The sequence below is a fragment of the Rhineura floridana genome, chromosome 3 (genome assembly GCF_030035675.1).
Source record: "Rhineura floridana isolate rRhiFlo1 chromosome 3, rRhiFlo1.hap2, whole genome shotgun sequence".
In the NCBI taxonomy this organism is placed as follows: Eukaryota; Metazoa; Chordata; class Lepidosauria; order Squamata; family Rhineuridae; genus Rhineura; species Rhineura floridana.
Window position 1 is genome coordinate 41620650 of NC_084482.1, and position 12411 is coordinate 41633060.

At 45.7% G+C, this 12411-nt stretch overlaps 1 protein-coding gene across 6 annotated transcripts in view; it reads right to left on the reverse strand.

The window, feature by feature from the left end:
- SMURF2 (SMAD specific E3 ubiquitin protein ligase 2) overlaps positions 1-12411 on the reverse strand; it is a 167557-nt gene that overhangs the window by 68224 nt on the left and 86922 nt on the right. For 2 of the 6 annotated variants that reach the window (XM_061615548.1, XM_061615551.1), the window contains exons 4-6: positions 8494-8627; positions 8195-8260; positions 805-951 (exon numbers count right to left, since the gene is read on the reverse strand). In XM_061615548.1, the coding sequence (XP_061471532.1) occupies positions 805-951; positions 8195-8260; positions 8494-8627 (347 nt within the window). Of the gene's footprint in view, positions 1-804; positions 952-1591; positions 3507-4265; positions 5322-8194; positions 8261-8493; positions 8628-12411 lie in introns of those variants that run through there. The other 4 variants (XM_061615546.1, XM_061615547.1, XM_061615549.1 and 1 more) reach the window with 4 other exon arrangements.

Below are 12411 nucleotides of genomic sequence, written 5' to 3' on the forward strand. Positions count from 1 at the left end.
CCAACACTGTGTTCAAAGCTGGTGCATACCTACCCTAAAAGACTTAAAGCTGCTATTGCAGCGAAAGGTGGCTCTACCAAATGTTAATGTGTGGGGGTTGAATACTTACGCAAGCAACATGTTTTCATTTTTTATATTTCTTACAAACACTTCCCAACATAAAGCCAATGTCACCTTACATAAATGATTTTGAGTTTCAGTGTTTCATAATAAAATATCATACAGAACGAAATTACAATATACCATTTGTTATTCAGTAATATGAGAGCATTGGTCAGGGGTGTGATTACTTTTGCAAGGCACTGTATACTGGGTTAAAATTCAAATAATCCATTCTGCTCTCAGAAGGGGTCCTTTCATGACAGGAAGCCGCCTTCCATGAACAGAAATTACTTCCATTCAAGGAACGGAATTTTAGACCAAATCTACTGGGTTGTGTTTTTTTATCATAAAGGCAGTAATGGTCTAAAAACACAATCTGCAATATAACACATACGATTTCCCCCAGGAATTATGTCAAATAGCTTTCTCTTCAAGGCACCATCATCTGAAAGCACCATCACAACACTTGCAAATGTAACTGCTGCCCACATTACTGCTGTCCCTATTAAATTAAACACTCACAGGTTTACAAGAACTGAAACATAACGGACTTAATCCAGATACAGTTAAGCAATTTCAAGGCCTACAGATTTCAGTTGGGGGAAATTGTGTACTCCCCCACTGAAAATTAATGAAACTTTAAAAGCATTCAGAGTTGGTTGGACTTTAAATCTCTTAAATTAAATGTACCATTGGTCTCACCTGAAAGGTGATTTTCATAGGAAGGGGCCATCACTGTGGGATAGTTCCACCTATCGTGCGAAGGCAAGAATGTTTTTGAAGTCAAGACTAGGGGCGTCATGCCCCTCCCACTCTCCAGTTCATTCGTAGCGAGTCTAAAAGAGATATCTAAAAATACAAGAACAAGGCCAACAGGCCCGCCAGGAAAATAACATAATAGTTACATGCATAACAACATGACTCTAACCTAACTTCATAACATAACAGAACTAAAGGTCTTGACTTCACTCTTACATTTAAATATAATATGGAAACAATAACATGTAACCCATTGATAAAATCACTAGTCATCCTCCAACTGGGAGGGTCGTGATGGCCCCTTCCTATGAAAATCACCTTTCAGGTGAGACCAATGGTACATTTTCCATAGGAAGTGGGCCATCACTGTGGGATGTACCAAAGCAACCCATATAGGGAGGGACCACCCACATGTTAATCCTCATTAAGAACCTGTTGCAACACTCGTCTGCCAAAAGAAGCATTAGCAGAGGCATAACGATCAATTTTATAATGTCTTATAAACGAGTGTGGGGAAGACCAGACTGCGGCCCTACAAATATCGGCAACAGGAGCATTAGTAGCAAAAGCAGCCGAAGTGGCAGCTGACCTAGTAGAATGAGCTGTTATACTAGCAGGAACTGGCAGCTTCAGGGACTCATATGCTAAGGTAATGCATGCCCTTAACCAACGGGATAAGGTAGGATTGGATACTTTATGCCCCATAGACCCTGGATGAAAGGATACAAACAGAGACTCCGTTCGTCGAATCTCTTGGGTCCTAGACAGGTAGGTCTTGAGAGCCCTCCGGACATCCAACGAATGTCAAGCCTTCTCGAGAGGATGGGTAGGATTCGGGCAAAAGGAAGGCAAAACAATGTCCTGGTTGCAATGAAAAACTGAATCGACCTTGGGACGAAAGGAAGGGTCAGTCTTCAGCACAACAGAGTCCTTATGGAAGACGCAGAGGTGTCTAGCGGAAGACAATGCGCCCAACTCCGAAACGCGTCTGGCAGATGTGATTGCAATCAGAAACAGGACCTTGAAGGACAGAATACGTAGGGACACAGTTCTGATGGGTTCAAACGGAGGGCGTTGCAAAGCCTGCAGAACTTTCGGCAAACTCCATGAGGGGAACCGATGGACAACAGCCGGAGAGCGTAGGGCGACTCCCCTCAAAAAACGTTTGATGAACGGATGTGAGGAAATATGATCTCCAGGAGAGGACACTGAGAGAATGGATGACAGAGTAGACGCATGTCGACGTAGAGTGTTGGGTCGAAGTCCCATCATAAAGCCACTATGGAGAAATTGGAGCACCTGGTGCACATTGGCCTGGGATGGATCGTGGTGGTGGGACTGACACCACTTGGAGAAAGCCACCCAGGTATGTTGATAAATGCGAGTGGTAGATGGTCTTCTCGAGGCCAAAATAATATCAATCACAGCGTCAGACAGTCCAGCTGACCTCAAGTGTCTCCGTTGAAACGCCACGCTGTTAGATTGAGCCAAGTAGGGTCCTGGTGCAGTACTGGACCCTGGGATAAGAGGTCTGGCGTTACTGGAAGTGTCCAAGGGTCCATCATTGACATTGCCAGAAGATCTGAGAACCACGGACGGCGTGGCCAAAATGGTGCTATCAGAACCAGCTGTGCCCTTTCGGTTCGCGCCTTCCTCAAGGTTTTGGCTAACAATGGTATGGGAGGAAAGGCGTACAATAGACCGTCTGGCCACGGTGTTGTCAGAGCATCCACTGCTTCTGCTGTTGAGTCCAGGTATCGGGCAAAGTACCTGGGAAGCTGGCAATTGTGACTGGAAGCAAACAGGTCGACTGAGAGGGCGCCGAACCGACACTGGAGACGATGGAAAATGGCAGGATGAAGTTTCCATTCTCCCAGGAAGACCTGTTGTCTGCTGAGCCAGTCTGCTGTCACATTCAAAATCCCTTTGAGGTGCTCTGCTTTCAGGGATTGTAGATGTTGTTCTGCCCAGACAAAGATGAGGGAGGCTAAGTCCTGCAGAGGACGAGACCTGGTGCCCCCTTGTCTGTTCAAATGTGATTTTACACACGTGTTGTCTGTTCGAATGAGCACATGATGCAAAGGGAACAGAGACTGAAAATGACATAGAGCCAAGTGGACAGCCTTTAGTTCCAGCCAGTTGATGCTTCGAGCTCGCTCTGCGTTGGGCCAAACCCCCTGAACATACTGGGAGTTGCAGTGGGCTCCCCAACCTATGAGGCTGGCGTCTGTGGTCACGACGGTTCTGCGGGGTTCTCTGAACGACGTGCCCTTGGAGAGGTGTTGAACCTTGGTCCACCAGCGGAAGGAGAGGCGCAGAGCGGGGCTCAAACGAACTTTGCGATGGTTGGAGCTGGCAATGTCTTTTTGAAAAGGCAACAGAGTCCACTGAAGGGGCCGAGTGTGAGCTCGAGCCCAGGGTACAATGTGGATTGTGGAGATAAACATCCCGAGTGCTCTGGCGAGAAGCATGACGTCTGCGGATGTTTGTTGCATCAGGGACCTTGCGATGCTTGTGATGGCAGTGATGCGATCTGGAGACAGGAAGGCCATTGCCTGCAGGGTGTCCAACATTGCCCCAAGATGTAGTAGGCGTTGGGTTGGTTGGAGATGGCTTTTGTCGAAGTTGACCAGCCAGCCGTAGGTCTGCAAAACATTGAGGGTGATCATTAAATGATGATGAGCCAGCTCTTCAGATTTGGCCCGTATAAGCAGATCGTCCAAATATGGGTAGATATGAACCCCTTGGGTCCGAAGGTAAGCCACTAGGATGAGTAGCACCTTGGAAAATACTCTTGGAGCAGAGGAGAGGCCAAATGGCATCGCTCTGTATTGAAAATGCTGGTGGCCGAAGGCAAACCGAAGAAACTTTCTGTGGGCTATGCAAATGGGTACATGGAGATACGCTTCCTTAAGGTCGATGGAAGCCAGGAAGTCTCCTTCATGCAGACTCTCGGTAATGGAATGGAGAGATTCCATTTTGAACCTGCGGTATGTTACAAAACGGTTGACAAACTTGAGGTCCAATACCGCCCTCCAAGATAAATCTCGTTTTGGCACAGCAAATAGGAGGGAGTACACCCCTTCCGATCTCTCAGTTGTGGGAACTGGCTCTATTGCCGCTATGTGCAAGAGGTGATGTATAGCTGTCTGCATGATGTTGTGCCTGGCTGGTGCCCTTGGGCAAGGAGACGGGTGGAATCTGTCTGACGGGGTTGCCCAGAACTCTATGGTATAGCCATAAGTGAAGAGGTCCCTGATCCAGGGGACCGTAGTAAGGCGCAGCCATCGATCTCCAAAATTAAGTAATCTGCCACCTATGGGGATGGCATTAATACTACTTGTGTAGGCGAGGACCTCCCCTATATGAGGACGATGAGTTGCCCCTGCGCCCTTGGTACTGACCTCTGCCCTGGGGGCGTCGGTTCCAGGAGCCCCTGAATGCGTTGGAATCATAGGGTCTGAAATCGCGGCCTCGTCCTCCTGGTCGCGTTCCTCGAAAGGGCTGGTTAGAACGAAAGGATGGAAATCGCCTGAAGGGCCTGTGGTCGATGTTCTTGACTGTGGCTAGAACCGGTTTGTGGGCGTCTTTTGGGTCAACCAGAACTGCCTTTAGAGCTTCCTCACCGAAGAGAAGAGATCCGGAGTAAGGAGCCTTGGACAGGTTCAATCTGGCCGCTGAATCAGCTTGCCAGTGACGAAGCCAGAGGGTGCGACGAGCGACTATTTGAGTCGTCATGGCTCGTGCCCCTAATTGGGTGGCATCCAAAGTGGCGTCGGCCACAAAGGCTGCTGTCTTACGTAGTTTCAATAGTGCTCTTTTAAAGGCGACAGGATCAGGGTTATCATCCTCTAGAAGGTCATCCAGCCACATCATAGATGCTCTGGAGAAAATGGAGGCTGAAGCGGAGGCACGCATGGATAGGGCAGTGGCCTCGTGGTTCTTGCAGAGGGCGAAGTCTATTCGACGTTCAGTAGTATCTTTTAGGTGGGATTCCCCTTCCCTGGGCAAGATAGATCGCGAAACGAGGCGAGCGATCGGTTCGTCTATGCCAGGGACATCTAACTTGGTGGCGAAGTCTGGGGCTAGGGCATAAAGTCTGTCAGCCGTGTTCTTGAAGCGTCGAGCTTTGAGTGGGTGGGCCCATTCTTCGGAAGCTAATTTGGCAATTGGGTCCGGCACCGGGATGTAGTGTTCAGTAGGTGCAGGGGATTTGAGGACCTTGGCCCCTTTGAGAGTTGGGGCGGACGAAGTTGAAGGCGCAGTCTGGAGACCAAGGGTATGAAGTACCCTACGTGCGAGCGGTTGGTAATCTGAGGTATTGAACAAGCGATACGATGTATCCTCCTCATGATCTGAATAGTCGCTCCAGTCGTCTCCTTCAACATGGTCAGTAAAAGTTGACTCCTCCGCATACGAGGCTTCGTCCGTACATCTGCCTCTGGCTACATCGAAAGGATCTGGTGAGCAGGAAGGATGAGCAGCATGGAACGCACGTTGGTCCATGTTGAGTGGGGGTATGGCAGGAACCTGTGGTAGTGACTGCATTCGTGTGAAATAAGCCAGCATGGCTTGGAGTTGAGAGAGGAAATCAGGAGACAGCTGCAGACCAGATGTGTGAGATGTATGTGCCTGGTGGGCTATTGGAACAGATGTCTGAGGCGGTAAGCCAGAGGTAGGTTCGTTAGGCGAACCGTGAGGGGGAAAGCCAACAAACTCTTCCTCGTCAGAGGCAGTAGCAGGAGAATGGAAAATATCACTTATGTGTGTCTGTGCTGTGGTGGTTGTTGGCACAGAAACATAACGAGGGCGCTTTGGTTTACTATGGCTGGAAAGATGTTTTGTCTTAGCCAGTGCTTTGGCATGTCTGGTCTTAGACGTGTTAGTATGTTGTGGCTTGGCTGATTGTGGCATGTCTGGCTGATCTGGCACCATGTGTGTTGATGGTGACATGCCTGGCTGTTCTGCCATCTTATATGAACCTGGGTGCAGTACACTGCCACGGAGGGGGCAGGATGTAAAGACCCGAACTGGCACAGCGTACTACCACGGAGGGGGTAGGATACACTGGCAGATGGCGAATGCACTGCCACGGAGGGGGCAGAATGCACAGAGGTATCAGCGTTAATATAATATAGGCTGTTTAGAGTAGGCACACTCAGATTAGTGCTGTAGGCTGGGTTTTTTGGCTTGTTCACGGCCCCATAGGGGGTAGGATACGTAATGTAAATCAGATTTAATACAAATCAGCCACTGATATTAAAGCTCCAGCCTTGATAATGTAATCCAGCCACTAGGATTAAAGTTCCAGCCTTGATAATGTAATCCAGCCACTAGGATTAAAACTCCAGCCTTGATAATGTAATCCAGCCACTAGGATTAAAGCTCCAGCCTTAATAATACAATCCAGCCCACTAGGATTGGAGCTCCAGCCTTGATAATACAATTCAGCCACTATGATTACAGCCACAGTAATGTGTGTAAATCAGTCGTGTGTAAATCAGTCAGCAGCACATATACACACACGTACAGATAGATAGTCTGCAGGGGAGGTATCCGATAATAAGGGGAACAAAAAGGGCGGGAAATTCGAATTCTGAAAGAAAAAATGGCGCCCGGAAAAAAAGAGCGGGAAAAAAATGACAGAGAGGAAGAAGCAATGGCGGCCGTCGGAGGCGAACTGGGGGAAGGGCTGCCCAGCACGATCTCGCCAAAAACCGCAGTAGCGGCTCCAAAAAATCCCTGGAGAAAACAGGTAGGGGAAAACGGCCGCCAAAACCCGCAGTAGCGGCTTCAAAAAAAATCCGTGGAGAAAACAGGTAGGGGAAAACGGCCGCCACCGCAGAGAGAGCCGCGGTCGCGGTCTGAAAAGCCCTCAGTGGGATTGAAGCCACGTTGCAAGGGCGATCTGAGGCAGAGGGTTAACGGCGGGAGCCGCAGCTGCGAGCTCCCGCTGAGATCGGATAAGCCGCAGCCGCGGCAACCGATCAGGGGGGGGAGGTTAACAGCGATCAGAAGCGATCAAAAGGGGAGAACCGCAGCCGCGGTCCTTGAGGAAGCCCCCTGGCTAAAGAGACAACTGAGCGGGGGTGGGGTGGGGGCTAGAAACTACCAAAACGAAGAGAGCCGCAGCCGCGGTCTCAGAGGGAGCCCCCAATCAAGTTAATAAAATGGATTGGATAGCTCTGAGGGAAGGGTGAGGAAGCCGCAGCCGCGGTCCCTGAGGGAACCCTCAGAGGCTAAACACACACAGAAAAAGAGAAAAGATTTAAAGACAAATACGAGACTTAGCTAAATGCTATGTGAAATTCCAATCTTGTTCGTACGAAGGCAAGAATGAACTGGGGAGTGGGAGGGGCATGACGCCCCTAGTCTTGACTTCAAAAACATTCTTGCCTTCGCACGATAGGTGGAACTATCCCACAGTGATGGCCCACTTCCTATGGAAAACTTAATCCTGCCTGGTACATCATCACTGTGAAATTCATATAGGTTAGATATTTTGCCAATCAAATAATGGCCAGGAAAAGTTAGTAAAATAGTTCACTCTATTCTCCTGCAAGAAAGTCAAGATAAGTGTTAAACAGAAATGCAAGGAAGGTGGTATACAAATTTGGTGGGTTGTATCCAAAACTGTATTTCCATTCATGGAAGGCAATTTAATCTAACAGATACTTTCATGAATGGAAGGGGAACAAACTATACCGGGTTGTATCCCATGCTGTCCTTCAATTCACACAAGACTCTTTGATCTAGTGTAAACAAAAGGAGGAGTGAGGCAGTTGCAGCCCCCTGTACTCAAGGGTTATCCAAGTCTCTGCAGCAGATTGGGGTGGGGGTGGGGACTGCAGAAGAAAGCAGGTATAACTGCAAATCGACTCTTCCATTTCTGTTCCTATGTTTTTCCAGGCCCTCTTTTGGACAATGTAAATATCTGTATAGTACAGTTCTCCAAAAGATTGCTCTGCCTCACCTGTCACATGATATACACCATATGCAGAAAAGGAAAGAAGCAGGAACAACCTGCTACTAAGGAGTACAGCCAAATCTGTACCATGACAGTCTTGCTGAATTTTTGCCTGTATTTCAGAGTTATGGCAAGTGTGTCACACAATATGGGTGGGAGTTTCTGCAAAAATTGAGTAGGACTATGTCAAAAACCATGCCTCTCAGATTCCAGCCTCTCCTCACAGAAGCCCAAACACACATGATTAATACACGATATTGCCCTCTGCATGCACACTTTTTCAAATTCAGATGCTAAAATCTCAGCCTATTTTAAGTACATGTTAAAACTGTACATTCAAAGGAACAAAATCAAATCAGTACTTACCTACTATCTGCCCTCTAACAGTATCATTGTCATTTGGCCCAAGTTTGCACAGATCCAACCTCTGATCTACAAAAGCAAAAAACACCTTACTTTACCTTGTGGAACAATCATGTAACAACTACGTATACTACCAACTACCATACATTATTCTTTGCCTAATCATTTCTAAAATTTATTAAGTGAGGGGAAAGCATAGTTATTTCAAGCTCAAAAGATAAAGACAGATTGCTTCCACGTAATACTAAATTTTAAATTCTCTCTTAAAGGTTTTAAAGGTTATTTGTAATCTGTCTACTCACAACCAGTGTCTTTAAGGCGGTTAATAGCGTTGGAAAGAAGTCTTACACATCCCAGAAAACCAGCTCCTTGTTTTTTATGAATTTTCTTGTGGTTCCATACGCTGATTGTTATCGAGTCTGACTTCCCAATATATCTGAAAAAGGACAAGAAGTGGAGCAGTACAAATCATGTTAACTGTATTCTTTAGAGAATCTATGAAATACTTTTCTTTTGCTTTTTTCCCTTCAATATTATACAGCCATAAGAGTGACAGTAACTATAGCCAGCATGAATATTTCACATTCTGCAATGTTAAATTGAAAATACCCCCATGCTATTTAACAACCCTCCAGGTTTTCATGGCGATACATACAACAGTCAGAGAGAATCGAGAGTTCAAAGTGTAAAAGAGGGGGGAAATCCAGACCCCTGTTGGACTTTTTTCTGTGAATGGTCTCATAATTTGTTGAAATTAATTAAAAATCAGGCATGTTCACAGAGTACCTGTGATCCTATTATTGACTTTGTCTCATAGTCTGACCTTCATCTTCTGCAGTTTAAAAGTTAAAAAAAGCATGGCTGATTTAATTTAAGAAATTTAACGTTAGACTCTTATGAGGGCATGCTCAGTAAGAACCAACTGTCAGTGTTCTAAAAGCTGGACTTGACAGACGTTTGCTTAGCTAATCAGGTGGCCACACCCATGCCAGACATTTTTCCACTTTAAACAGTCATGGCTTCCCCCAAAGAATCCTAGGAAGTGTAGTTTGTGAAGGGTGCTGACAGTTGTTAGAAGACTCCTATTCCCCTGAAAGAGCTCCAGTGGACAGAAGATTTAACAGTCTGTCCCTCTTCTGTGGATTGTAGCTCTGTGAGGGGAATAGGGCCTCTTCTAGCAACTCAGCACCCTTCACAAACTACACTTCCCAAGATTCTTTGGGGGAAGCCATGACTGTCTAAAGTGAAATAAAGGTCTGGTGTGGATGTGGCCAAGGACAGCTTTGGGTTAAATTTGGGTGGGAGACTACATGTGCCTGCTGTAGAATACAAAGGTGGGGGAAATCCTGAAAAACGATACTGTTCACAATATTTTCCTTTTGGAAAGGAAATGGGCTTTCCCTCTGCCCAGTGCCCACCCACCTAATCTGCTCTCCTCCATCCATCTCCCCTCTCCCTTCCTCCCCTTCCCCCTCCCTGCCCATCCCCCAAATCAGTTTCACATATCCAGAGCTTGGAAAAGTTACTTTTTTGAACTACAGTTCCTATCAGCCCAATCCAGTGACTATGCTGGCTGGGGCTGATGGGAGTTGTAGTTCAAAAAAGTAACTTTTCCAAGCTCTGCATCCTAAGCATGCCCTCCCCTCTTCCTCTCTCCTATCCCCTCCCTTCCTTCTCCCCTCCATCCCCTCCCTTCCTCTTTCCCTCTCCTGTCCCCTTCCCCTCCTCCTCCTCCTCTATGGTCAGTTTTACCTGTTCTAAGCATAATTGCATGGGAGTAAATCGCACTGAACTCAATAAACATGCAAATGATCAGACCTGCCCTCCTTCTCCCCTCCCCCTCCCACCTGCCCCCTCCTCTCTCCTTCCCTTTCCCATCCTGCTCTTTTCTTCCTCCCCTGCCCACTCCAGCCCTACCTTCCTCCTCTTCCTCCTCTCCCATGGTCAGTTTCACCTATCCTAAGCATGACTGCACTGGAGTAAATCCCGCTGAACTCAATAAGCATGCAAATGATCAAACCTATTCTCCTCCTCCCCTGCTGCCATCTGTGCCCTGCCTCTTCCTCTCCCTCTCCCTCCTCCCATGGTCAGTTTCACCTATCCTAAGCACGGTTGCAGGGGAATAAATCCCATTGAACTCAATAAGCATGATCAATCCATTCTCAGCAAACTTGCACAGGATCCCATTTCTTACCTCCTGGATTAAAAAGCAGAGAAATCTTTGCACTAATAGGCAAAAAAACAAACGAACAACCACTCGCCGTTTAAGAACATACCTACAGCCAACAGATATTTCTATCAACCTTTAAAAAGCAGGGAAATTGGACAATTATACTAAATGCACCGGGGAGCAGGAGACCTGACCTCCTCTCTAAGATATTGTACTGCCCTACAAATTTGTCAGAAATGCAAACACAATTTGGGTTGGTCTTTCATAGTCCAATCCACTTCCTGTGTAGCTTGGAAGGATTTGTTAATGTGCCTCTGAGCCAGAGCTTGGAAAAGTTACTTTTTTGAACTACAACTCCCATCAGCCCCAGCCAGCACAGCCACTGGATTGGGCTGATGGGAGTTGTAGTTCAAAAAAGTAACTTTTCCAAGCTCTGCTCTGAGCACATGGTGAGTGGTGGCAATATCTGCAATCAGCCCAAAGAACAGAAACAAGACATGTGCTGTGTTGATCTTGTTTTAGCAGGGAGAAAGCAACATTATTAAGACAGCTGATATAGTTCAGATAGTCACTTTAAATATGTTTGATTTACTTTGCAATTTTTGTGAGGTTGCTATCATAAATCATTCTTTTTTGCTTCTGTTTCTGTGAATATGTGAAGTACAGCAACATGTTGCAAACTTTACACTAAAAAAAACTCTAAAAACAATTGTGGAATAACGGCACTGACTATTCTGCAGAATAGTTTCCAATGGACATGAGGAGTGTCTCAGTTTGCACCAAACAGTGGGAGGTGAAATATATTCTAAAAAATTTCTAGGTGTGCTCTATGTTTTTAGTTGACCATGCCCACCTTTCCTTCAGTGAAATGGTTTAAGCATAGCAGGCTGAAAACATGTATCTTGGGCAGGCCAAGTTTGTTTTTTCCAACACCTAGAGTCATTGCTTAAGTAGCAACATACTGTGTAATCAATCTGATTTTACATCAAACTGCAGTTTCACATTCAACTGTTAATGCACCCAAAATAGAAATAGAACATAACCCCCAGTTTGAAACACAAAAGGCTGTCTTCATCATCATATGACACTGACCAATAAAAAGGCTTTGAAATTAATAAAAATAAAGTTGACACAGGTTTCTAAGATGAATAATGAAAGTATAATTTTCTAGGTTAGATTCCTCTAGAAACAGTAGTAACACAGGAAAGAAGCAAAGTAAGAAGAACACCAACAAACATACAAAAATGTAATTCTCCATCTTTGGAGATGGCAGATATTGCCACCGCTCAACATACACTCAGAGGCACATGTTACCAAATTCTTCCAAGCTACACAGGAAGTGGACTGGACTGTGAAAGACCAACCCACATTGCGTTTGCATTTTTACAAATTTGTAGGGCAATACAATATTTCAGAGAGGAGGTCAGGTCTCCTGTTCCCCTGGTACATTCATTACAGCGGCCCAATTTCCCTGCTTTTTAAAACTTGATAGAAATATCTGTTGGTTATAGGTATGTTCTTAAACCGCAAGGGTTTTTTTGCCTATTAGTGATGTTTTTGAGACTAAGAAGTGTAAGCATGGTTTCCCATCAGAAGAGGTTACAGATTCACTGCATACTATAGTTAGCAAAAACTTCAAGTAATTTATTCGTAAAACAGATTTTACACAAAGGAATTTCAAAAGAGCTTTTCAAAATGTCTTGCATAAATCAAACACTGCCGAAGTCCTTTGGCTAGACAATGACAGTATGTCTATGTGAAAGTGACTGGCATATCTTTGGCTGTTTAATCCTGGGGGGAGATATAAAATTTAAGAATTATGGTTCTACCTGAGAGGTATTGAGCAGCCTTCTTCCATTACATATTCCCTGTCAGTACAAACATCCAAGTATTCCACTTACTAAAAACATTTCCTCCTACATTCACCCATTTAAATTATCTACTATCCCCCCCCCCAAGAACTGTAATATATCTTTGGTTATCTAACCATAAACAAAGCTGTCAAGACCAGCAGATTAAAAACCTATCCTACCTTCCAAGACTTATTTTC